Here is a 27,895-nt window from a genome sequence, read left to right as displayed (position 1 = left end):
GGAGGTAATCATTATCCTGAAGTTAGTGTGTTTTTATCCTTCACATAGGAATGTAAATATAAGCAACATGTATTACTGTTTTGTGTATTTTAAAATTTTAATTAAGTAGTAGACTGTTACCAAACATTTTGCAACTTACTTTTCACATAGTTTGGGTATTTATTCATGTCGTTGCATGTAAATCTAGTTCATTCATGTTAACTACTGTATAATATTCTATTATTTTGGTTTATAGAGGTGTTTATATATGTATTTTTTCAGTGAATCATGTGATGAGATCCTCAGCTTGGGGGAGGAGGAAGGGGTAGTAGGAGGGGAAGGGAGCAGTGTGAGGGAGAATTGAACTGGAGATAGAAGTAGAACTACACAATCAGCTCTCCTGGTTCTTAGGCCTTCAGACTTGGACTAGAACTACACCAATGGCTCTCCTGGGTCCCTAGCTTGCCAACTGCAGACCTTGGAATATCTCAGCCTGAAGAACAGCGTGTTTCTCTGGAAAACACAGCCTAAAACACTGCCTAACGATCCACCCCAAAAGAAACATTTTGCTTACAATTTTGTGGTTAAGGAATTCAGGAAAAGCTTAGCTAGGTGGCTGCACTTGCTGCATTTTGAGTCTCGAGTCGCTGGGGCTGGAGAATCAGTTTCCAAGGTGGCTTCTTTGCACGTCTGATATCTCATTCTCCAGAGTTTCTCCATGTGACTTTGCTTTTCCAGCATGATCTCGGGGTTATCACACATCTTACATGGCACCTGGCATTCCGAGAGGAAGCAAAAGCTCCAAAGAGGATGTGAAAGCTGCCAGGACCATTAAGGGCTGAGTCTGGAACTGGCAGTGTCACTTTCACTGTATTCTATTGATCAAAGCAGTCACATGCTCTTCCAGATTAAAAAAAGGTAGAGAGAGCTTCCCTGGTGGCACAGTGGTTAAGAATCCGCCTGCGAATGCAGGGGACATGGGTTCGAGCCCTTGTCCGGGAAGATCCCACATACCACGGAGCAACTAAGCCTGTGCACCACAACTACTGAGCCTGTGCTCTAGAGCCCGAGAGCCACAACTACTGAGCCCACATGCCGCAACTACTGAAGCTTGTGTGCCTAGAGCCTGTGCTCTGCAACGAAAAGACACCGCAATGAGAAGCCCGTGCACAACGAAAAGTAGCCCCGCTTGCCGCAACTAGAGAAAGCCCATGTGCAGCAAGAGACTCAACGCAGCCAAAAATAAATTAGATTAATTAAAAAAAACAAGGTAGAGAAATAAACTCCACCTCTTGATAAGGGAGTGGCAAGGTCATATACTGCGGAAGAGAATACAGGATGAGATATATTTTGTGGCCATTATTTGAAAAATAGAACCTACTACAGGGATGATAGACTGTGGAAGAGTGGTTGGTTGCAGTGTGAGTTGTTCCAATAACTGTGCTAAACAATAGGTGGTGGTCAGAATGAGGAGCTTGAAGTTGACATTTTTCAATGGGATGCAAGTACTGGTGATGATAAAGGTCTACCATTGACCATAGAAATGAGGTGGCTGAAGAGGAATGGAGGAAAAGTTCACTGGAGATGAGGTGGTCAAGTAACCAAAAAGCCAGAGGGTGGAGAATAGGTTAAAATGATAAATGAAACAGACCCTTCCTTGAAGGAACTTATCTCTTATACAGATACATCTTGTCTCCCACCCCCAACCCCCAACCTTCTCTGTAGCTTTTTCCCTCTGACAATTGTGAATGTTTCTACCCACCCACTTCTACCCAGTTTCTACCCAGTCCACCCACAAAAATACAAAATAGCATAATCTAAAAAAGTATGTACTTGAACACCAAATTAGTTGGCAGAACTGTTCTATTTAGCTAGAAACAGAAAAATTTATCTGCACATTAATATTCCAACTCTTAATACATGGCTGATTTTTTTTCAAGATGAAAAATATGCAGAAAAGTTCCCTGCTTGATGTTTTTATTTTAAAAAGTTTCATTCTGCATATTTATAAAGTTGAGATTTTTTTAATAACTGCAAAAAAAATTCAGCCACACCTAATGATTGATTAACAGAATGCAGTGGTGTATTATCTAAATAAATTGTGCTGACATGCCATAATAAATTGTCTATTAGTAAAGAAAATACACTTTAGGGCACAGCATCATATCACAAATTACAGTAGGGATACTTTGCAAGAATTTATTCAAACTAGAGAATTGAGTAACTATCTTTTGAATGCAGCACTTAAAAATGTAACAACTCTGTGCATTCTTTTTCTTAAAAAAAATGACCTTGTGTGTGTCACAGAAGTGCTTTATTGCTGCAGAGGTCAAAGTTCAAGGCTCAAGAGGTACAGGAGAGAATACAAAGGTAGCCTTAAGAAAATTGGTTTTGTTTATGTGTAAAAAAGAAAGTTTATAAAAGTTAATTTACAAACCAAGAACAAAGTGGTATGCATGCCTTATGTATAAGCATCCTTGAAATGTCAAAATTTTTGAAATGCATAGCCAAAAACCAAAAAACCACCACCGCCCCTTGCCAAAACCTGCTTGATGTTTAGATCAACGTCACAAATTATTTATATGATGAAGTCTTTCTAAATTTGACTTACCAATCTCCCTGACATGTAGGCATAAACAGCTTCCTTAGAATTATTTCCTTTTTAACTATCAGATAAAGTAGGAAATAGTCTGTGGTGGGTATAGCCTTTTACAACAAAAATCAATTAATAGGTGGCATAGCCGATAACTGGTAAATGGTACTGCCCATTGGAAACATGGAATGTTTTAAAGATTATATGAAGATCTATATCCTTCCCTAATCATTCTCAAGGTATCAAGGATATATTTAAGAAGGTTCTTGATTTTAGGTGACCAGAACCAAGAAATTCTAAGTAGACAAATTCAAAATATTCATTCCAAACATTTATTGAGTTAATATTACATTGTCAAAGAAACAAAAGTGAATAAAAATTCTGCTTTCAAAAAGCATACAGTCCAGTCAAAGAAAAAGCCATGGATAACATCATGATATACAAACCATGTAAACACTGTTACGGTGTTACAAAACATAGCTCTGTGTTATATAAGACAAAGCCCTGTAGGAACAGAGAAAAAACAATTTTGACTGGTAAGAAGGGATGACATTCCAACAAAATCGAAATACAATTTTAACAGAGTGGCTGAACTTAGAGAATAAAATAAGAAGACACAAAAACAAGTACCTGTCTAGCATGTTTGAGAAATGCTAATAAGTCCAGTGTGGCTAGAACACAGGATGAACAGAATCACAGAGGATCACGTACATGATAGTAACAAGTTTTGCTTTACTCTGTAGGTATTAAAGAGTGATTACAGATTTCTGAGCTAGGAAAGTTAGGTGGTGTGCAGGTGATACAGCTAGATCTATAGTTTAGGTAAAAAGCTGATAGCAGAGTCCAGGAAAATATGGAAGCAGGAGATTGAAAATATAGGTACTATTAGTTAAGAGGCTCCTATAAGAATATAAGTAAGAAATAAAGTTGGTCAGAACCCAAAATAAAATTTATTGGTTAACTAAATTAGAGGGAACATTCTGAACTGAATATAGAAAAGCCAAGAAAGTATCTTAAATACTTAGAATTTAGTAGTTTAAAGAAACACCACTAGTTTAAATTATTCCTGAGTAAACTATAACTTTAAATACAAAATAACTACAATGTACAACATATTTTATAATGACTTAAAAAGGCTATTTACATCTATATTATTTATTTTAAATACCAGCAAAATGCAACTTTACCAATTATATACACGTAATTTATGCAAAAATTTTAAGGATTTTCTGCCCCACAGTCACACAATAAGGACACCTCTAATCAACTTTTTACGATTAGCTGACACACATTCATATAATACTAATTAATTTTATTAGCCTAAAAAAACTAAGTGAAATATGGTCCCAAATAATCATCCATTTACAAAACAATTAGTATACTATTTGCTGCGTAGTCAACTAATATTTATTGAGCACCTCCTATTTTCTGGCACCAAAAACACATTTACTACCTTACAGAATTCAAAAAACCATCCTTCAAAAAAGGCAACAGTATTTGTTATATTAACAGATGAGAAAACTAAGAATCAGGCTGACAGGAATTTGCTTAACACCATAAAAGGTAACATATTTAATTATATTAACTGCCAATTCTAAGGGATCATCTATTTTTCACATTTGTGTTGCTACGACTATGTCTCTGCTTTTACGTTTCATTTTATTTCTATCATCATTATTTCTCTTTCCTACTTGTCTCTCCAAGGTCAATCACCACCTATCTATAATTTCTTTTACTAAAATACATATAAGTGGGAAGGTGTAACATTAGGTATTACTCTCTCATTCTGGAATTTTAAATCAACATAAGCACATATTTTAAAAAGTTACACATATTAAATAGATAAAAACCATAATTTAAAAAAAGTATTAAAAAAACCTCATTGAAAATTTTGGTTTATAAATGTAACCTTAAATACAAGGTGTCAAGAAGCTTAAATGACTGTGTATTATGATGGTCTGCCACATATAAGGTACATATTCTTTCAAGTTTAAAGTACCTCTCCTAAGAACTGGGCTAATGGTTGATTCCTTATTTTAGTTCAATTGGAATAAAATTGTAACTGGAGTATTTTCCTTTATAACACAAAAAACTATAGCCCAAAGGCCAAGCAACACATAATTTAATAAATATTGAGAAGAATCCAACAGTTAATAATATCAAATGCTAGCCAGCATCTAGTTTTATGTAAGTATAAGATTATCATATAGAAAACTTCTTCTATTAAAAGTATCTAACTAGAAAGGGAAGAAACTATAAAGAAACAGACTATGTTAGAGATCTAGTTAAGTGCCCTCTTTTTACAGATTAGAGACTAAGAATCTTGATAAGTAACTTGTACAAGTCACATGTCAACGGTAGAACCAAGACTGATTCCTGAGCCTGATTTCTATTCTGGGCTCTTGTTTACCATATCCGTGTTCTCTCATTTTATGACTTAATCATATTATTTATTCACTACATTTTAACTTCAAATTTGGGAAAATTAACAAGTAATGAAACTTCTTCTACCCAACAACTCTCTAGTTTTTCTCAAAAATGAGCATTATAAGAACAGGACGCAGTTCATAACATTAGAGCACGTGCTTAACTTCATTAAGATAAGAACTTTACACAGGAAAAAGTTCACTTTACATATAATTTGGTTTGGCAAACAAAAAGCTTACATAAAAGTCACAGATTTAAAACCTCTTTATCCTATATCATAGTAACTTCATACGTTGTGAAATGGTTTTCTACAATCTTGACATTTTCTTCAGATAGCCGGTTTTCCTGTTTTAGCTGCCTTATAAGAGCTTCCAAAGACTTCAATCTTCCTAGAGTTTGTTGTTCTTGTAACTCAAGGAGAGTTATCTTTGAATGTAGTTTAGAGACTTTCTGCCAAAGATGTTCCTTACTTACGTCTTGTCTGCAGTAAGAATGCTCAATCTGTAAAACTTCCATCTCATAGTCTACATCCTTATATGAGTCTTCAACATCTATGTCTTCTTCCATTTCCACCTTTTCTTTGGGGGCAGGTATAAAAGAATTAATTGTAGGTTTGGAATTTTCTGTAGGAACAAAAATGGCAATAACAGATTCTTTATTTGTGTTTAATTCTTCAATTCTTTGAGTAACTGTGCTGAACAAGAATGGATTTTCCTGTGCTGACTTAATTTCCACAGAATTATTTGTTAAATGTGGGTTAGCAAGATGATTGGTAGTTATTTCAAGCACTTCTTGGGCTTCCAAAGACTGCTGAATACCTTCTGAATTTGAAGTTGTCAAAGTAATAGTTGTAGAATTTAGATTTTCAAAAGATGTGTGAAAACCACCTATACCTATGTCTTGATTAACTGATGTTTCCAAGGTAGGTTCTGATTTTCTGGTATCTTGTTTAAGCAGATTAAGAGTTAATACATTATTTTGTAAACTTTCTGGTTTTGGATCTGGTGGCTTTACCAAGGCAGATGAATCAAGTAATTCTGCATGTTCAGGGGGGACATCTGTGTCAACTGTATTCTTCTTTGGCTCATTTGATGAAAATGACTCTTCTGACTTGGCTTTTAAGCATACTTCTTTCTCATCTTTCAATTTTTCCTTCTGAGATATTTTTTTGGAAGGGTCTTTCTCCTATAAAATAATATTTTCAAATTCTAATAAAGATGTCCTTACTAGGCTTATTCCCTTATTAGTTAGTGCTGACTATTTCAGTACAACTATGAGCAGTATACTGGCCAAGCAAATTTATTCAGTTAAAAAAGTGTTTTCAGGGCTTCCCTGGTGGCGCAGTGGTTGAGAATCCGCCTGCCGATGCAGGGGACACGGGTTTGTGCCCTGGTCCGGGAGGATCCCACATGCCGCGGAGCGGCTGGGCCCGTGAACCGTGGCCGCTGAGCCTGCGCGTCCGGAGCCTGTGCTCCACAACGGGAGAGGCCACAGCAGTGAGAGGCCCGCGTACCGCAAAAAAAAATAAAAATAAAAAAAATAAAAAATGTTTTCAGTATATAACAGCTCAAAATATACTTGAAAGCATTTTTTAAAAAACATTATGCATAATTAATATATCAATATAATGGAAAAAAATCTTAGATCACTCACAAGACCAGTTAAAAATCTAGATCATTCATTTACATTAATAACTTAACTTGATAATTTATGTACGTGTTATCCTTGGCTCCTCTGAAGCTATGTTTCAAAACGGTTTAAATCTTTAAAGAATCATTATACTTTCAGAAAAAGCACAAATTAGTTTTTTTTTTCTCAAATATGTGTTTTCCCAGCAGTTATCTTTCCCTCTCATCCCCTCTACCTGATTACCTGCCACCCAGTAATCTGCCACCATGCTCAGCATTATCCCCTTCTCCCCTACTCCCTGCCTCCAATACCTGATTGTCTTCAGGCAAAGAAAATATTGTTGGAATTGCAGTTTGTTTCAAATAGCGAATACCCCATCTGATGTCAAGAGAGTCAGGAGTAAAATGGTCACTACACAGGAACTGGTATTTACTGGGAACCCATGAATCTCGCTTCATGTTCTTTAACCATTTTTCAAGTCTTTCTTTGTCATGTAGAGGAAACCTGAAAGTAAAAAAAGGAAAACTTTGCTATATTTTAACAATTTTGCCAGATTCCAGGCCTGCACACATAGGTAACCTATGGGTCAAGTGCCACAAAAGCAAGACCACCACTCCTACCATACAATAGCATCTTCATGACAACTACTATCATATCATCTGTGCAGCAAAGAGACTAAGATATGAGATGTGTAGCCAAAGTTTTTGTCTGAGAAGAGTGGCTTGTAAAACATAACTCAGAGTCCCTTCAAGTAAAACCTATGTTACTACAAAGGATAAAATCTATTCATATTTCCTATGGATTACATTTCTTTTTCATTCTGTTGTGTAGTTTGCCTAGAACTAGTGAAGTTTTAGTGCCTAGAACTAGTAACTACAAAGTCCTATTCAAATATACTTCATAGGGCTTCCCTGGTGGCGCAGTGGTTGAGAATCCGCCTGCCGATGCAGGGGACACGGGTTCGTGACCCGGTCCGGGAAGATCCCACATGCCGCGGAGTGGCTGGGCCCGTGAGCCATGGCCGCTAAGCCTGCGCGTCCGGAGCCTGTGCTCCGCAACGGGAGAGGACACAACAGTGAGAGGCCCGCGTACCACAAAAACAAACAAAAAAACCAAATATACTTCATAGTAATATAACAAGTCAAACGGTTTCTTGTCTATAATTCAATAAGTATTAAACTTCAGGCTCTTACATTAATATTTTTAAAATACCGGGACGTTAATTCAAACAAATGGTTTAGGTGACATAAAATGAATACTCAATCTTATATAACTTCTAATCCTCCATTCTCTTTACTGGAATCAGCCTCAATTCAACCCATTTGTAATTTACTCCAATATCTCTAGTCTTCTACAGCTGGTAGATTGGGAACTCTAACATTCAAGTACTCAAAGTTCCGAAAGAGAAATTGACACAAGAACTAAATGTGTTAAAGGACAGACTCAGATGTTTTATAATATGAAACAAACAGAAAAGATAGAGAAAGGTGAAACAGCTCTTTATACGTGTTGTTCCTGTTCTGAGAAACCTGGATTTTTAGAGTTGGCTCTAACGTACTACAGTGTGTTTTATGGGTAAAACTGGACTAACGGCAGAATTTGACAGAAAACTTTATTCTACCAGTCTAATCAGGTTTGAGTTAAACTGTATTAAACAACAGTGATTTATACTTCTTTGAAGATTTTACAAGAACACAGTCCAAGACACATACTACATAGCAATTTCCTATTTTTAAAAAACAGTAACATAGAAGGTCCTCATACAAAAAGCAGCTGTTATACATTCCTCCCAATCACAACCATTTATGCTTTGCAGTAGCACGATTTTTAAAAATAAATATTGAAAAATTTATAAGATGCTCGATGAAAAGAGTCTGGGTACTTTGTAGGAAAAAATTTTTAAACCTGATATCCTTCCGTGGAAAACTCAGATTATCTGCCTTTGAAAGTTTTTACCACAGATATAATATTCATAGATGGTTTGAAAATTTTTTAACCTTACATATATCAATGACTTAGGTTATAAGTATGATAGGCCTAATGAGACAAGGCATTTAATGGCACAAAGAATTTTCTTTTCAGAGGACTTGGAACTCTGCTATCCACAGATAAGTTTATACCTTTTCTGTTATAGCTAAAATGAGAATATGCCTTTTACAAAAAATTTTTTAAATGTAATTTCATGTATACGGATGCTGTTTGTAAATTATTTCTATTGTACCTATATGCTAAGTTATCAAACAATTTAAAAAATACACTTTGTGAATGTCTTTATTGGTAATTGTATTGCAATGCTTTCTTAACAGGTAAATCTCTAAGAACTCTCCTAGAATATGTTTCTGGAACAACTTAGTATCTCTACATTGATTCAGTTTGTCTGACTGGTAATTTTGTTTCTCTGTCTTATTAATTCTCCCCAAAACATAAAATAATCACTGGTATAAACTGGTCACCATATGTATATATTCACTGAATTCTCAAATTAGTATAAATTTATTTTGCAGCTTGCTACAGTGTATGAGAAAATTCAATTCTTCAAGTTTGGTGCTATCAGGGGAATAAAACTAATTCAATTTTTAGTTTGCTAATTACACATGAAATTTCTAAAACTCATTTAAAAACTCCCCTTTCAGTAAATTCATTTTGAGGAAAAAATTCTTTATAATTGACTTCCTCTGGCATTATTATTTTTCCCTCCTTAAAAACAGTAACTACGAAGTCCACAAAGATTAAAGTATTTTTAGTCTGAGGTTATGATGCCCCCAAATCCAAGGCCAAGTAAACATGGAAAATATGGGGTTAAATCAAGCTCAACATGATCCTTTGCTACAAACCTCCTCAGAGCCAGGGCCATTAATATACTAGCATATATTTCTCCCCCTAAAATATCTTTACAACTTGTGGAAGGGCTTCGAGGAAGATAATCCTGGAAATATTGCCACATGGTGTGAATTATTTGGAGTTATCAGTTTTTTTCATTAGTTAAGATAATGGAAAGCAGCTGAGTCATTAGTGAACCGAAAGCTTCAGGTCTAAAGTCAAATAAGCTTCACAAAATAGCTAGTGAAAACTCAAAGAAAGTTAAAGACAACCAGGTTAGGGCTAAATTAATTATTTTTAAATAAAAGAAATAAAGGAAACAGAATATTCTAAATACGTTGACTTTCATAAACACTAAGCACGTTATGAGTGCCAAAAGCCATTTTACGTTTTACACGCTACGTGCGAATTAGGTATCATTAATGTCTCCACTTTACAGATGGTAGGTCTTAGCTAGAAGGGTTAAATAATTTACGGAAGGTTATTCAACTACAAAGTAGTGGAGCCAGTATCTGAACCTAAGTCTGGCTTTGGAGTCTGGCCTCTTACTTATTACACAATACTGCTTCACTATTCTTCCAAATAAAAATGGGTACTTCTCGGCTTCCACGAAACTATTTCGTGGCCGTAGTAATTTGGAATACAGGTATTCCCCACTTCTCCAAAGTTCGCTTTTTGCCACTTCACTTTTAGGAAAGTTAGGTCTAACCGGTACTGATGCCCGAACAAGATTTTCGCTTTTACGGAAAAAAAAAAAAAAAAGGCAATTGCTTCCTCGCTTAGGAAAGGTTTCAGAGTAACGCTCTACGTCGGGAGAGCGGGGAAAACCTGTTAGCCCTTATTTACCCTGCTCTCTGAACGAATGGAGAGTATCTAGAGCCCTAAGCAGGAGGTAGGTTATAATTCTGGCTCTGCCACAAAACTTTCAAGGTCACTTACCTAACCTTTCTCAAAGGCCTCGGTTTCGTCAGGAGAAAGTGGAATTAAATAACAACTATAAGACCCAACTCACTGGAAGTGTAAGTTAACTTTAAGTGCACCTTTCCATTTGGCACATTTGATGCACCTGAAGTAGTGGTTAAGGTCGTCAATTAGATGAGGTCCGGGGAGGTGGGGAAACGCTCTGAAAACCACGGAGCATCGCGCAAACGTGACTGCTTTAGGCGCCCTATGAACACTCCAACAGGCCCCAACGCCTCGCCACACGCCCAAAGACCTCCCTAGAAATGTCAGAACATTTCCAGGTAAACTGAACTCGAGCCTTCGCGCCCTCCTCCCGCGGAGGGGCCGAACACGGCCGCAGAACCAAGCACGAATTTACAGAGCTGACAGGAGATACGCCAAACCCCAACCCCAAACGCCACAAGGCTGCGACCCAAAGGCAAGCTGACGCTTCTGCGTTAGGGACAACTTACGGGTAAAAACTCAGCTTCCGGTCTTTACTGTTTCGTCCCCGGCGGTTCTTACAGCAAATCGCTGCGCAATAGCGGGGCATCGCTGCGGAGGAGACCCGGGCCGCCGAGGGGTACAGGGGGGCCTTCCTCGCTGAGGCGGGGCCGCAGAACCAGGCCGCTGGAGGCACCGCGCCTGCGCCAGGCTGGGAGGAACGGAAAGACGGTGCAACCCTCGACTCACTTCCGCTTCTGCCGGCCTCAGTACGGCCCTTTCGGGGGTTGGGGCCGGAAGTGACGCACAGGCCGAGCAGCCACAACAGTTTTCCACGTGCGCGTAGGGCGCCAGGGTCAGGTGGGCAGACGGGAGCCAATAGGAAAGCGTTTCGTGTAGGTCTCCTCCTGAGGTGGTGGCGCGAGCACCGGCCGGCCCTTCTGTGGGGAGCTGGCTGTGAGGGGAGGCGGTGGTGACGGCAGGAGTGTGAGGTCGGTGGACAAGCGGCAGTGGGTGCGCACCAGCTCCCGGAGGCCACGGAGGCCGGGGTTGGGTGGGCCGAGCCGCGCAGCCTTGTGGAGTAGCTAGTCAGCATCGCCGGCGCCTCCGCTCTTTGAAGGAGCAGCTGCAGCTGGAGGGTGCGAATGAGGGATGAGGCCGGGGTCTCCGGGAGGGGGTTTAGGCCTCGGTGTCCGCCACGGTCGCCGCTAGGGCTTCGGGTTGCCTGGTGTTCTTGAGGAAGAGAATAGGAGAAAGGAGATGACCGAAGCACAGTATAGTGCGGTTTTTTTTTTTGTTTGTTTTGTTTTGTTTTTGTGGCGGGGGGGTTGTGCCGCTGGCTTTCTCGGGTGTCGGGCAGCTCTTCCCAGGGCCGGACCCCGAGCCGCGGACAACCGGACGGCGGCGCAAGGTCTGACAGGGCGAGTCCAGCCCAACCAGCCACTGGCTCTGGGGAGTAAGGCCCAGGCTTGCCGTCCGCCGGCTCTCTCTTGGGAATAAGGAGTCAGTATAACGCAGCAGTCCGTCTTTTAGGAGAGTATGGTATATTCAACTTGAAACTGTGGAGCAAGGTTTATGAAATTGGGAAGATGCCTCCCTGTCAGTTTTAGACCCGCCCTTTGACTAGGGATCAGTCACAGTACGCTCTCGGTTTGTGTTCTTTAAACCAGGAGTTCGTACTTGATCCTTGATTCGGGTGACTGTGAGTAACTCGCTAGGAAGAAGTAATCCATCTGCTAATTACGCTCCAAACAGGCCAACAGGAGAGGAACGCAGGCAGTTTGCACAAACCAGAGCGTCTTTCGTCCGCTGTGTTATGTCATCCTAGGTTCTTAAGGACTCCTGTGGTACGGTGTTCAACAAGCAGGGTCGCTTGAATCCCAAGTCATTTAATCTGTACTCAGGAATTCTCAGTTGAATTCTAGGTTCAAACTTCTTTAAGGTTAGAGAAACAATTTAACGACTCCTGAGACGTTAGAAAGAATTTACCCTATCTAAAGTACAAACTATGAAAGTTCATTTTTCAGTCAGCTTTCGCAGAAATCTTAAATTCTGTTAATTATGAGTTTTTAACAAAACTCATTTATCCATGCTTTTTTGTTAAATATTTGGGATCTTATAGTTAAAAAAAAAAGATTACATTCTGTTGTGTTGCGTTGTCAATATTATGTAATATTGAGATTCTCTGTGTGTAATCCTTGGCTCACCTTGCTGAAATGAAAACTGAAAGTTTCTTAGGGAGGGAAGATTACTGCTAATTTAGACATACTGGGCTGATTACCTTGGTAATGTACTTTTTTCCAATTAAGTTAAAGTTTTTAAAAAATCCCTTTAGAATATGAATTCTAGAAGGGAAGATTGAGATATTGAGATAATTTTAAGCTATATTTTTGTAACTACTGTGTTTATGGTCAGAGTGTTAGTGGAAAGGCAAAGCCAAGAAAGATTTTTCTTAATTTGGTTTAATTATATTTGCTCTCAAGATTACAACCAGTTTAGGGGTAGTGCAGCCTGTATAAGTGAAATAACATGGAAATAGATACAAGATACACTATATATGCTTAACATTTTGATACTGCTTTAGTATACTTTGAATCCTAAAAGCTCATTGTTTCTTTTAAAAGAAAAATCTTAAGATTAGTTCCATGGATAATATTTTTTTTTCTTTTCTTTTTTAGGATATTAGAAATGGCTACTCCCCAGTCCGTTTTCATCTTTGCAATCTGCATTTTAATGATAACCGAATTAATTTTGGCCTCAAAAAGTTACTATGATATCTTAGGTGTGCCAAAGTCAGCATCAGAGCGCCAAATTAAGAAGGCCTTTCACAAGTTGGCCATGAAGTACCATCCTGATAAAAATAAGAGTCCTGATGCTGAAGCAAAATTCAGAGAGATTGCAGAAGGTACGTAAATGACTATCTCCGAGGTCTCACAGGTATTAACTAGTAAAGGAGAATGATACCTAAGAAGTTTGTGTGTATTTGAAGGTTTTGTGGAGGTGGGAGGGAGACTGGGATCTACACATGAATATAGTGAGAGTGAGATTCTGAAGGCTATTTTCTTATAAGATATTTTGATCCTGGATATGTGGAAGTATATACTTCTATTGGCATTCAAGTCTGAAAATGTTGAAATGTATTATTTCATTTTTTTGTTATTTATAAAGTTGCTTATTGTTTCTATGTCAAAAGGAATTTTAAATACCCAAAACTTATGAATTAATTTAAGAAAGTTTTTTATGAATTATGGAAATTAAATATAAAAATATTAAGCATAAAAAAATTAAATAGACTCTAAAACGCCTTGGTTTTTTTTTCTTTCTCACTTGGTATACATCTTTCAAAGCCACATTTGTCTTTAAAGGAAAAATATGAAACAAGTTTTGACTTAAGACTAATTCTAAAACAAATTGCATTTCCTGAGCATTTAGTAATTAATGGTGGGTGGAGGTAACTGAGTAGGGAGTTGGAGTTAAACATTTACTTCAACTAGTAGGTGAAAAATCTGAATTCCTCTGGATTTGCTCATTAAATTCTTTCATACAAGTGATGATTTTGTGCAAATAATAACTCTGAAATTATTGCCCCCATATTTATTTGTATTAATAGTAGCATTGATTTAACAAATATTTATTGGTTATTTACTAGAGGCAGGCATTGTGCTAACTGCTGATAGTATGCGGTGAATAAGACAAAGTCTCTGCCTTTTGTGACTTCTAACTTTTATGATAGTAGCATTTGGTTTTATTTGTGATGTGAAATACTTTCATAAAATAAAGAGGTTTGGGTATATGTAATTTTGATTACTTTCAGTTACTAAAGTATTTTTATTTCTTTCAGCATATGAAACACTCTCAGATGCTAATAGGCGAAAAGAATATGATACACTTGGACATAGTGCTTTTACTAATGGTAAAGGACAAAGAGCTAGTGGAAGTCCTTTTGAGCAGTCATTTAACTTCAATTTTGATGACTTATTTAAAGACTTTGGTTTTTTTGGTCAAAACCAAAACACTCGGTCCAAGAAGCATTTTGAAAATCACTTCCAGGCACACCAGGATGGTTCCAGTAGACAAAGGCACCATTTCCAGGAGTTTTCTTTTGGAGGTGGGTTGTTTGATGACATGTTTGAAGATATGGAGAAAATGTTTTCTTTTAATGGTTTTGACACCACCACCAATCGACATACAGTACAGACTGAAAATAGCTTCCATGGATCTAGCAAGCACTGTAGGACTGTCACTCAACGAAAAGGAAATATGGTGACTACATACACTGACTGTTCAGGGCAGTAGATTGTCCTTTTTCTGTTCTCTTTAAACCCAACTAGTTGACTCTTCTTCAATATCTTTGATGCAGAACCAATTTTTTGTGAACTATTTTGACAAGTGCATGATTTCACTTAACTTGATATAGCTCTCAAATATATTTAAATTGTTTTTGAGAAATTCTGAACATTCAGTTAGTAGAGAAATAGCTAGTTATTAATTTCCCTGATTAGGCAAGGTTCTTTAAAAAAAGATATTATAATTCTGCCTGGTCTTTTTTCTCTACCTGCCCTTGGGCTTATTAACATGACCAGTTTTATTACCAAGGAAAAAATGAGTTTGCCTGCCTTTAAATATTTATTTAAAGGTTAAATTTTAAAAGTTATTGTAGATTTAAGTTGTGTGAACTTGAATGATTTTTTTGCAGTGAAACCTTTGCTAATTTAAAATTGCATGCTCTGTAGCATCTCTGACTTGGGTCGCAAAATGTATGTGAAACTGTATAATTGAGTCGTTCAGCAAAGGATAGCAAGCAGTATCTTGGTTAATTTCCACTGAAAGCTTCAGAAAGGTATGGTTTAATATTTACCAGAGAACCATGCAGAAGAATTTGAGTAAAGGAAATGATTGTATTGCTCATAGTCATTTACACTCAAAGAAAGTTGAAAACTTAACATTGTCCAGAGTTTGTTACATGTTTGGTCCCTGGCTAATGATTTTGTAGTGTTGAAATCATAGCTATTTTACACATCTTTTCACATTTCTTTCTTAATTTTTGACGCTCTAAGTCTTATTATGGATTTATGTATTTTTGTGTGTGTGTGGTTTTTCTTCTTTGCCCTCCTCTTTAGAGATTGACTAATACCTCATTCTGTTTATAAAAACAGCCAGTAATTTCTGTGCAACCTTATTATGTGCAATATTTTTAAATCCTAAGAAATGTGTGCTTTTTTTTCAGATAGACTTATTTCTTTAGTTCCGCACTTTTCCGTGTTATACTCCACATAAGTATTAATCCTATGGATACATATTAAAACTAGTAAATATCTCATACACCTTTGTGAGAGAAATATAATATTTACAATATGATCTCTGTTGTCATTTTATTGTTTAAAGTTTATTCAGCAATTCTGCAGATAGGGAGGGTATATAAGCAATTGGGCTGCTTATACTGATCATAGACCATATTCTAGAAGTTACTTTTCACTAACCAGAAACCCTGAGGTGACCTTGTTAGATTGCTGTTTTGTAATTTCTCTTGCTTTCTTATCGTCCTCCATCCTCCTTCCCTCACAGTTTTTGGTAGCTTGAAGATTTTGTTAATTATAATTTTGGTGTATTTGCTTGCTAGGAACAAGTATTCTTGCCCCTGCTGCTTTCCTCTTTAGGTCTGGTTGGGAAAAAGCAGACTTTGCATGAAGCTGTATTTGTTAGTGATCCTCTTTAATTTGACATCTGTGAAGAAAATGAATTTATTCTATTATATTTATGTACCTTAATTATTTCCTGGAAGTTATACCTACTACTTTTGTTTGATAGTAAGAAAATAGCCATACGTTGTATTTTGGTCTGAGGATTATCTGTGGCCTATTAAACAGAACAAATGAGGCAAAAACAAAAATTTCAAACGACGATGAACTTCAAGGATTATTTTAATATTGCTGGCATCTGTACCCTTGATTATCTTTCTTGTTTTTCCCATTTTAAACATTTATTTGAACCCCTTCTTTTTTTATAACCTCCCATTTGGCTCTTTGGCATACTTTTTGCAAGGAAAAATGTAGCATGAATCATAACTCTTATGATACAAACTAAACATAAAGACGCTTAGGTAATCTACAGGTATGTGTGTGTGAGTAGTTAGTTATATAAGCAACTAGAAATTAGACCAGTAATCAACATGAAAGTTTCCTCAGTAATTTAAAATTTTTCTTCTTTATAGTTTATACAGGTTGAATGCACAAGGAGAATGGTAAACTCCTGTAGTTATGAAATGACCAAGACAGTAGCTTAATCTACACTCCCTACACAAGTAAACACATGAAATCTATCACTTTTTTTTCCTTGGCATAAAATAGTAATATTCATAACATGACTTAATCTTTTTCTTGAACTAATTTCTGTAATTTTTCAAGTTTTCTGGAATGAGTATGTCTTGCATTGGATGCTATAGTGCATGTGGTCGGCATGAAATTCTTTTGGTGCTCCAGATTGGTAGGTAGTTTTGTGCTCTAAATTTCAGGTCCAATTCTGAGATTAGTTCTGTGAAAATTTAGGTTGCCCAAGGTCAATTAAGAATTTATACAATCCTGGAGTAGTTATTCTAATTTTTTTGAAGTAAAAGCAAATAAAAACACACTAGAGGAAATTGAGACCATTGCCAAACAGAATAAAGAAGAGATTGGTATCAGCAGTAGGTCTCTAAGGTTTTATATTTTTCATGTTAATGCTGGCATCTCTTTAGTTCCAGGTGACAGGTTGAATAAAATCAGTCATGATTGTTTCCCCTTTTGGTCCCAGTGACAGAAAATATAATAATGAAGTTGTAAGCATGCTGTAAAACAACATACAGAAGTTTTGAGGCATGATATAAAGAAAAAGTATAAAGCAGAAGAAATTGAATTGAGAGGGAAATCAGAGAACCACAGTCAAGGTGTCCTGGAGAAGCTTTTAAGTCTCAGATTTTTAAGGGGGTGGGGAAGGGGAAGCAAAGTGAAAGAATGGGCCAGAGTAGAACTTCATGGGGAACCCTTGCCCTTTTCTCTCTCTTTCAGGTAAACTGTTGACAGCTTTTTCTTCAGGTCAGGGACTTAGGATAACTTCGAAGAAAGAGATTATCCCTGGGCAGGCTCCTCATTTCAGGGTATTGAGATGCCAAAAAAAGAGCAGAGGTGAAGTGAGTTTTCACTTGGTGATGGAGTGGGTGTTGGTGAGTAGTAGCAGCCCTCCACTCCCAGAGTAAATAAAGCCGTATTACTTTGGTATGTGTAGGGAACAATAACTTCTGCATGCTGATGACATACTCACCTCCAGTTGCCTGCAGGTTGAAATAACCTGACAACTTACAAGAAACCATAGCTCCTATTCAAAAAGGAGCTTTAGGGCTTCCCTGGTGGCACAGTGGTTGAGAGTCCACCTGCCAATGCAGGGGACACGGGTTCGTGCCCCGGTCCGGGAAGATCCCACATGCCGCGGAGCCTGCTCATCTGGAGGCTGTGCTTCGCAATGGGAGAGGCCACAACAGTGAGAGGCCCGCGTACTGAAAGAAAAAAAAAACAACAAAAAGGAGCTTTAACACAGGCGTACGTAACTGCTGAAGAAACTGCTTTTCTCATCTCTCTGTGCAAGTTGATGTAAGTCCTTCATAAACACATAACAGATGCCTAAGGAATTCAGACATTTAAGGAAAACCAACAGTAAGGAAGAGAAACCCTAAATCCAACCCTGTGTTTACTGACATGCACCAGTGGATCAGGCATAGGTCCTTATCTTACCTTACCTGCTTACACCAACGTTTCCTTCCATTTGGTGATGGTGTCAGACAGGATTTGATGAAACAGTATGAATCCACATTTAGTTTACATTTACATCAACCACAGCCAAAGTCAGTGGAAGATACAGCAGATGTGCAGTGTGTATGTTCCCTATTGTTAAAAAACAAAATTCACATGAGTGAATTTTAAAGATCTTATTGGCTTTATTCAGTGATTCATGTGTCAGGCAGCTTTACACCTAGCTGATAGAAAGGAGCTCTGAGGAACTAAACAACATGAAAGACTTACAGGCAGGAAGAAGCAGGACAAGGAAGTTATACCAGCAAAAAGTTGTCGCAAGGTCACCTTCCTTTAGGGGATGGCACGGATCTGTCAGGCAGATTATGTCACTAGTGCCCATCAGGTATTTCCTGATTGGGTTGAGATTCCATTTCTGGGAGAGCTGATACAGTACTTAAGCCTTGGTTAGGTGTTGTGGGGCTTAGCATAAACAACTCCATTTTGGGCCTCTTATTTTTCACCCTACCATGCAGGCCTTTTGACTATATTCTGTGAAATTCAGATTCTTCCTCTTAGCTGAACTTTGCTACTCAAACCACTCTCCATCTTCTCTTCATTCCTTGCCCTGTGGTTGAACTACCCAGTGAATGGGAGCAGAATTTGCCACCCCAAAAATATGGCTCTTTGGCATAAGGATTATCTTACACTGATTATTGTAAACAAACAAAATTGTAGGAGAAGCTCAAAAAACCAAGTAAATGGTACCCTTCTATAAGAGATGTTTACATTTATAAGGAAATTTTCATTTTTAAGTGTGTCTCCCTCTCTGGACAAGGAAGAGGAAGATGACTAAATCTCTAGCAACTCTTAGCAGTGGGGAAGGCACGGGCTTAAGTCAACACAACAACCATATCCTTGCTTACTGTGCTTTGCCTGAAAATCTCATATAACTTGCCCCCCACTCCAAACATCTTTTTCATCTTATTGTGTCTTTCCGTAGGTGATGGCTTGGGCCATTCCTGAGTGTTACTCAGTTTTCCTGTCCATCTCCCATATATACAGAAGGTACATGTTATTAAACTTCTTTTTGTTTTTCTCTTGCTAATCTGTCTTTTATAACCTGGGTGGGGGCGTTCCTCAGCAAAGAGGAGGACCCTCTAAGAGGGTAGAGGAAAAATAATTTTTACTCCTGTACGCTAGATAATTTGCTATGCAGTTTTATTTATTGTCATCGATAATGTAAGGAGTATGGGGTGCAGGTGCTTACATTCTCTTCAAAGGAGATCGGTAATAACCATAAAAAAATAATTACTGTTGACTTAAATAGACTGCTAGTAATTTCTCCAGCAAAAATGGGTTTATTTGGGGGCTTCCCTGGTGTTGCAGTGGTTGAGAGACCTCCTGCCGATGCAGGGGACATGGGTTCGTGCCCTGGTTGGGAAGATCCCACGTGCCGCGGAGCGGCTGGGCCCGTGAGCCATGGCTGCTGAGCCTGCGTGTCCGGAGCCTGTGCTCCGCAACGGGAGAGGCCACAACAGTGAGAGGCCCGCCTAGCACACACACACACACAAAAGTGTTTATTGGGGATCAACAAAGAGCTGCCATTCAGATTCTGTAACCATGGCAAACCACATCCAATTCCCCAGCAAAAATGGAGAGGAGAATTATTTCATAGGGGGAAAAGGAAGCCAAGAGGGTTATAGTAAAGAGTCCATGGCTTTTCATTGGCTGAGTTGTGACAGTCTCAGGCGAGCTCTTGTCAGGAAAGAGTGGGAAGTCGTCTTCCTGTTGGGCTCCGCTATGGTGGTAAGGTGTGAGAGCTCACATTCTGGTCTACCCATTCTATTTAAATAATTGAGATTTCTGTTTATTAATTTTTTACACTCTACAAAAGAAAGGAAGTATAATACAGGGAAGGATATTGGCAGGGCAGGCAGGTCAAAAACATGTTGCAATTTTCAACCGGATGGTCTGTGTAGGCTTCATTGAGAACGTGAATATGCAGGCTTGAGTTATTTGTATGGAAGATGGAAATGTGTGACAATTTCTAGGAAAAGCAAAGAAGCCAGTGTAGCTGGAGGTCAGTGACACGGGGGAGTAGTTGGAGATGAGTTTATAAAGATAGTGGGGTAGGGGGCAGGACAGATCATGTAGGGCTTTGTCAGCTTTTGTAAAGGGTTTGGCATTAGAATGTGATGTGATAGCTGAGTTTCGAGCAAATAAATGACTTTATCTTATATATGTTTTAAAAGGATCATACTGGCTTCTGTGTTGTTAATAGACTATAGAGGGGCAACAGCGGAATAGAGAGGCCAATTAGTCTATTTCTGTATTCCAGGATGAGAAATTGATGCAGCTTACACACTACAACCAGGAGGGTAGCGGTGGCAATGGTGGGAAGTGGTTGCCAGTAGGAATTGCTTACCGGTTGGATATAGACATGAAAGAGGAGAAAAGGACTCCAAATTTAGTGTTTATAGAGAACCAGAAGGATAGTTGCCATTAACTAAGATGGGGATAGTTGCAAGAAGACATTTAAGAGGGAAGATGGGAAATTCAGTTTGGACATACCAACTTAGCGACAATGTGTAGACGGTTGGAGATAGGCCTGGAATTTGGAGAGAGAATGGAGCTGAAGATGTGTATTTTGGAATTGTCAAAATATAGGGAATATTTTAAACCATGAGTGTGTAAATGAAATCACCAAGGGAATATTTATAGATATAAAATGAAACAATCCAAGAACTGAACCCTCAGGTGCTCTAAAATTAAAAGTACAAGGAGAAAATGAGGAACCCACAATGGCATCTGAGAAGAAGCAGCCAATGAGTTAGGAGTTTTGTGTCTTGAGAGAAAGTGAAACAGTTTATTAAGAAGTAGAAAGTGGTCAACTTTGTAAAATGCTGCCACTGAGTCCAGTAAGAAGATGCCTGAGAAGTAGCCATTGTTCTTTCTAACAATGTAGAGCTCAGAAATGAACTTGACAAGACTAATTTTTAGCAAGTGGTGGGGGTGTGCCTCATTGGAGCAGGTTTAGAGAGAATGGCAGCAAAACTAAGTGCTTTTAAAGAAATTTGGAAAATAATTTATACTGAATACATTTTTGGACAGAATTTTTAACATGGATATTTTACTAGAGTTTCAGTTATGACTCCATACTTGTAGCAAATAGCTTGCTCTTCAGAATGAGGTTCTACAGGTTGATAATAAATATGCTATGAAAAAATAGCATGTTCAAATAGATTTGTGAAATGTAGATTAAGATTTGAATCTTGTTAAGTGTTCATAAGGGTGTTCAGTATTGTGATTTATAAGAAATACATGCTTGGTCATTTAGATGATCAGAATACATTTTTCATGTATACAGTTGACCCTCAAACAATACAAGTTTGAACTACACAGGTCCACTTATACACAGATATTTTCAATAAATACTTAAAATTTATTTTAAGTACTACACAGTCTGTTGTCGGTTGATTCTGTGGTTTTGGAACTGTGGAAAAAACAGGCTGACTGTAAAGTTATACTCAGATTTTCCACTGCGTGAGGTCAGTGCCCCTAACACCCATGTTGTTGAAGGGTTAGCAACTTGGCTTTCATTCAGTTCCCAGTTCCCAAAACCTTTGGAATTTCCTGTGATGACAGCAAAGCAGTGTCTCTTGTTATGCTAACAATGTGACTTTTGGACCATACCTAACAATGGGGGCTGGTTGCTAGAAGTGGTTAGAGGGTTAGAACTTTCAGTCCCACCCCTAGGCTTTTGGGAAGGGAGAGGAGCTGAAGATTGAATTGGTAACCAATGATTTAATCAATCCTGCCTCTGTAATGAAGCCTCTATAAACCCCCCCCCAAAAAGGAGAGGGTTTGGAGAGCTTCCAAATTGGTGAACACATGGAGATTAGGGAGAGTGGTGCACCTGGAGAGGGTGTGGGAACTTGGTGCCCTTTCCACATATCATGCTCTATGCACTCCTTCTATTTGGCTGTTCTTAGTCATATCCTTTTATAATAAATCAGTAAGTAAAGTGTTTCTCTGAGTTCTGTGAGCCTCTCTAGCAAATTAATAGAACCTGAGGAAGGAGTCCGGGGAACCTCCAGTCTGTGGCCAGTTGGTCAGAAGCACAGGTGACAGTCTGGGCTTGTGGTTGGCATCTGAAGTGAAAAATAGTCTTGTAGGACTGAGTCCTTAACCTGTGGGATCTGACCCTGTCTCCAGATAGTGTCAAAATTGAGTTAAATTGTAGCATACCCAGCAGGTGTTAGGAGCATTACTTGATGGTGTGGAGGGAAAACCTCCCCAAAACATGTTGGAAATTTGGGTCCTTGAATACTCATTTATTGGGCTTCTCAGAGTTTTTAATATGCTAACCTATATTGTGAATCTCCGGTAGAGATACTAATTATTGTTTGGACCGTAGAATCATTTTTATTGAGTACCAAATCCAGGTGTGCCACAGCAAAAGTTTGGTGAATACTGACCTAAATAAAACTGAATAACAAATGATAATGAATTTTTAGAACATGTTCATGAACGCGTATTAAATAGTACTTCAAGTGGAGCAAGGATGATAGCATATACTATGCTTGTGCTCCCATGCTCTCCCTCCCTTTCTCTTTCTGTCTCATCTGTTTGAATTAAATATGACCTGAAAAAGATTATCCATCAAACCCATTATTTTATTGAGTGTAGCTTATATTTCATCAACATGCTTTTCTTCTTTTGATCACCACTCTGAATAACATTGTTTTTTTCAGAACTATTTTATACCTGTAAAAGCCATCATCAAGCAAATATGACAGTACAATTTATGTAAGTGAAAAGCTCCTTTATTATTCTTCCAAGAAAATAAAAACTAGTCATTATTGTTTCTATATTGTATTTTAAAAATAAGACGGTATTTGAGGACAGAAGAGTCAAAGTGGATAAAGAGCGAATGATTCTTATAGTCTCATCTGTTTACTTTTGGACTAGTATTAGGAACTGGTGCTATCAGACAGGTTCTGACAGTGAAGAATGAAATAATTACAGGCACACACACACCCCCATACATATTTTGCTTCTTGAAATATTCTTTGGCTATGTCTTCAGAATAATGGGGTACATGGAAACAGATCAAAATACTAACATAAGTGAGTAGTTTGTCACAGTCTTGCAAGAATCATCTATTCTTTTTTACTCTGCAAATATGCCTAAATTTAAAAAATTACTGGTCTTATTCCTAATGTAAACTTTTACGGTAAACTTCTGGTGAGATGGTCTCATCTTGTGGGGGTACATAAAGCATCCTTTTCTCACCCAACCCCGACCACACCAAAAAATAAATTATTACAAAAGGGTGACAGGGAGGGAGAGAGAGAAGGAGAATGGAAGGGGAGGAGCTGAAGATACCAAATCTAGAAAAGCAGTGTGTAGAGTTTTTGGGGGAAGAGTTACAGAGAAATGGGCAGTATTAGGTGGGGAATGTGGGGTGAAAAGTTTCCTACAAAGTAGCAAGAATTCGCTTCACAGACATGGGGAAAATAATAGCAGATGCTGAAGTGGAATGGAGTAATGTCTCCAAATATCTGAGGGAAAAATGCTTTTGAACTTTGTAACCGAATAAATATTAATAGAAGGTGAAGCCAAAATAGACATTTTAGAAATGCAAGAACTCAAAGATTACCATCCACATACCCTTTATGAAAAAAACTACTGGTTTTTTACTCTGAATTACAATGTACAAGAAGGGTTACAACATGGGAAACTAGACAATGTGACTGAGTATATACCCTTATGAAGAAATAAAGCTAGAAAGAAATTGAGAGCATACATTAGAATTTGACACTTGGGAATTTCTCATTTGGAAAACTGATATTGTTTCTTTTATTACTCAATTTACAACAAATTTGTTTATATAATATTATAAATGTTTTTCAATCTATAAACGGTACACAAAAGATTTAATTATATTTATTGGTTAATGATGTAAAATGTACATCACATTGTGAAATAGAAGAAAAAAAGGAGAGGAAAAGGCTTAGTGTACTAATTCTATAATCTTTCACGGTAGGTGGTTGATTCTGTCTAAAGCTGATAAAGACCATGATTAGGTATATTATTTTCAATTTTAAATGACAACTACCAAAAGATCTGCTAATAGACACTGGTTACATGATAATTTCTGAGGAGTAGTACTGGGAGGTCAGGGAAGACTTACTTTGCATTTTATATCAACCTGTTGTGTTTGAATTGTTTGTGAATGCATTTTTTTCTACATTAGTATATTTTTAAAGAAAAAAAGCCTGGTGTATCAGTTAGGATGCCTGCAACTAACAGAAAACCCCTAAATTAAATTTACTCAAGCAATACAAAGCTTATTCTCTTCTTTAACAAGGAGTCCAGTGGTCAGGCAGCTGCAGGAGTGGTACTTGCCAGGAATCTGGTTTTGCTTTTTCATAGCTCTCTGGGCTCTTATCTCTGTGTTGGCTTCATCCTGATGGCTGTTAAGAGCCATGAAAGCTTCTCTTGAATGCCCTCAAAAAATTTTTCCCTCCCATCTTATTGGCCAGAAATGTTCTATACTGTTACATGTTCACACCTAAACCAGTTGTTAATAAGGAGAATATGACCACCATGCTTGGTTTGGGCTAGTCAAGACCACCTGCTGGGGCTGCGGATATTCTCCCCTACAACTCATGGTCTCCTGGAAAAGTATTGATACCTGGTGAGAAAAGTGCTTTATTAGAGAGGACTTAAGAGGATGGATGGGAAGGATGTATACATTACAAGCAATTGAATATTTAAACTTAAAAAAAACACTTCAGTGGTCTTGCATGTTTTTACTTCCTTTATAATTTATTCTTCACCATTAGATTTTTTTTTTTTTTTTTTTTTTTTTTTTTTTTTTTTTTTTTGCGGTACGCGGGCCTCTCACTGCTGTGGCCTCTCCCTTTGTGGAGCACAGGCTCCGGACACACAGGCTCAGCGGCCATGGCTCACGGGCCCAGCCGCTCCGCGGCATGTGGGATCTTCCCAGACTGGGGTACGAACCTGTGTCCCCTGCATCGGCAGGTGGACCCTCAACCACTGAGCCACCAGGGAAGCCCCCATTAGATGTTTTTAAAGAGGATTGGGCTTTTTCTCTTTGTACCCCTAAATGATAGCTGAGTTTTTGTTTCAGTTAGGAACCAACCCCACCTTAAATATTGTAGAATCGTGGCATTGGTAGGTTTAACGTTTATGGTTTCAACTATTTGGGACAGACCCCAAAGTTCCATAATATAAGAATTTGTGATTTTTCTGGGGTATAAAATAGAATTCCATACCTTACTAGTCTATCATTCAGGATATAGTCATTTAGGTAGTAAGGCCTAGTCACCTATTCAGCATCTACATATCAAAATATCTTTTTTTTTTTTTTTTTTTGCGGTACGCGGGCCTCTCACTGTTGTGGCCTCTCCCGTTGCGGAGCACAGACTCCGGACGCGCAGGCTCAGCGGCCATGGCTCACGGGCCCAGCCGCTCTGCGGTATGTGGGATCTTCCCGGCTGGGGCACGAACCCGTGTGCCCTGCATCGGCAGGCAGACTCTCAACCACTGCGCCACCAGGGAAGCCCCTCAAAATATCTTTGAATAGTTTGTATTTATCATTATGTAGGCATTTTAAGAGGGAAATTATTTGCTAAATGGTGTTCACTAAATTTGAGATATAAGTCTCCTTCATCAAGTCAAGGAAGCCTATTACATTCTTTTTCGTGTGAAGATTGGTTGCTAACCCTCACCCATTTACCTGATCAAATCTTTTGCACCCACCCCTTTCTGTTCTGCCCCATCCTGCCTCTGTCAAACCTCAATTTTCCTCATTTATTTGAATACTGGCTTTGAATTTTAACTACTGGCCTGTAGGGAGTCAAATCTACACCTGGATCATTTCCCTTAGCTTTGGCCCTGCCAATTCATTGTTTTCACCTTTCCCCCACCAAGCTATGCTGCTGACATCCCAGAGATGCCTCATGGTAGTCTTTTTTTGGGTTACAACACATTATGTAATTATCACTCACAAATTAGCAACTTAGACTTTCTACTATTTAATTTTTTAAACTTGATTTCCTATTATTCAAATATAATTTCACATAGTAATAATCACTTGAAGAATTACATGATTCATTACACATATTAGAGAAAAGTCAGTAAAATTCTCTGCTGATATTTTACAGTTTACTTTTAGTTACAACTAAATGTATTAATATGTATGTATTATTTTAAAAAGCAATAACATTTTCTTGTTTTAAATGAGTTTTCTTAGCATTTTCTACATTATATTACATGTTTCATAATTAGAAATGGAATGAACTGGTGTTTGCTAATGTATATTATCTGGTTATTTATTTGTATTTATTCTTAACATTTAGATAATACTGATTCTCACTCCCTGATGCATAGATCAGGAATATAGACCCACATAGATCTGAGATACAAGATATGGAAAAAAACATTTTACTTTGCTTTTCAGGGAGGGTTTTGATTCCTTCATCTCCGTTCCTTTCCCTGTGTAGGCAGAGGTGTTATGTTAGTTGGCATAGACTGGTCTATGCTGCAGTAATATATTAGTCACATTCATTTTCTTAAGTATTGGAATAGTATCAAAATAAATATGCCTAGTGACTATATTATGTAATGCTATATTTTTGAAAAAGGAATATCTGTAAACCAGCTTTTCCCAAAGTGTGTTATGTGTGTGTTCAGTGAAAATAAGAGTTCTATAGTCACGTATGGGAAAGAGTAGGTTTCCCCATTCTCCTAAGACTTCTCAAAGTCTTTAATATGCTAATTTTTACATTGCATAGCTCTAAGAAGCAAATAGCGTTTGAGGCATTTCTAAAATCTATGATCAAAAAATGGAGCGGCTAGGCCCATGAGCCATGGCTGCTGAGCCTGCGCGTCCGGAGCCTGTGCTCCACAATGGGAGAGGCCACAACAGTGAGAGGCCCGCGTACTGCAAAAAAACAAAACAAAACAAAACAAAACAAAACAAACAAAAAAACCCACGTTTTTTCTAGGAACATCTCTTTGGACCAATTAAGTAAGAGAAGAATTCTGTGTAACACTCTTTGGAAACTCTGGGCTAGAAATACCTTTAAATCTAATTAAAGAACAAACTTTTGTGGAAAAGGCAGGCTTTTAAAAACTCTACTGTAAAAGCTTTCCATGAATAAGTGTTAGGACTAATGTCCCTTATAGCGCTACTATGGGCAGTAGAGAAAATTTATTACAAGAGTGATTTGAAGAGAGTCATGACATTAAAAGTGTAAAGCACATGTATATAGTATTTCCTTTCTTTGTTATAAATGTTACAAAGCTCTGGATTAAAGTTAGATGTTGGTCATAAAGACAGAATACCTATGATTAAGAGATACATTATGCATGGTAATGCATCTTAAGCGCTAAGAGCCTAAAAGTCCTCCTTATCGTATTCTCAGAATGCTCACTGACTTCTCATTGTTTGCCACCTGGAAAATGACATAAAAACTATGAATATAGTAAACTAGTATTGGGGAAATCAGAAAATTCACCTAAATGGAAAAAAGTGCAAAGATAAATGCATCCATACTCATTCATAGCTGGCAATCTTCTTTCTTCATTGAGAAAATGGAAGTAGTCTGAAAAGAACTTCCCAAGTTTCCCATCATCTTCCTATAGCAGCAGCTCCACTTTCTCTGCCTTTCCATGAGCCCAGCTACCATCAATAAGCTCCTCATGTTCCCTCCTAAATCCAACCCCTCCACCATACACTGGATCACATCACTCAGAACATTCAAAA

General features: G+C 38.0%; 3 protein-coding genes across 6 annotated transcripts in view; 1 reads left to right on the top strand and 2 right to left on the bottom strand.

Moving 5' to 3' along the window:
• ELMO1 (engulfment and cell motility 1) overlaps nucleotides 1-10,925 on the bottom strand; it is an 803,227-nt gene extending 792,302 nt beyond the window's left edge. Inside the window, exon 1 of the mRNA XM_067042328.1 lies at nucleotides 10,864-10,925. The gene's annotated coding sequence lies outside the window, so the exon portion shown is untranslated. The remainder of the gene's footprint in view (nucleotides 1-10,863) is intronic.
• Nucleotides 2,884-11,081, bottom strand: THAP5 (THAP domain containing 5). The gene is made up of 3 exons (XM_059074304.2): nucleotides 10,864-11,081; nucleotides 6,940-7,132; nucleotides 2,884-6,184 (listed from the first exon to the last, which is right to left on the bottom strand). The coding sequence occupies exons 1-3, from the start codon at nucleotides 10,941-10,943 to the stop codon at nucleotides 5,270-5,272; spliced, it is 1,188 nt and encodes a 395-aa protein (XP_058930287.1). The 5' UTR covers nucleotides 10,944-11,081; the 3' UTR covers nucleotides 2,884-5,269.
• Nucleotides 11,082-11,140: 59 nt separating this feature from the next.
• The window catches only part of DNAJB9 (DnaJ heat shock protein family (Hsp40) member B9), a 700,535-nt gene continuing 683,780 nt past the window's right edge, over nucleotides 11,141-27,895 (top strand). The window contains exons 1-5 of one of the 4 annotated variants that reach the window (XR_010842141.1): nucleotides 11,141-11,325; nucleotides 13,012-13,238; nucleotides 14,175-14,441; nucleotides 19,097-19,161; nucleotides 22,851-22,905. Coding sequence is in view for 2 of the 4 variants with exons in the window: in XM_067042325.1 (XP_066898426.1) it covers nucleotides 13,022-13,238; nucleotides 14,175-14,629 (672 nt within the window). In the remaining 2 variants the exon portion in view is untranslated. Of the gene's footprint in view, nucleotides 11,473-13,011; nucleotides 13,239-14,174; nucleotides 15,692-19,096; nucleotides 19,162-22,850; nucleotides 22,906-27,895 lie in introns of those variants that run through there. The other 3 variants (XR_010842140.1, XM_067042325.1, XM_059074148.2) reach the window with 3 other exon arrangements.

This window comes from Kogia breviceps, chromosome 9, assembly GCF_026419965.1.
Source record: "Kogia breviceps isolate mKogBre1 chromosome 9, mKogBre1 haplotype 1, whole genome shotgun sequence".
NCBI classification, from domain to species: domain Eukaryota; kingdom Metazoa; phylum Chordata; class Mammalia; order Artiodactyla; family Physeteridae; genus Kogia; species Kogia breviceps.
This window is presented reverse-complemented; position numbering and strand designations above follow the sequence as displayed.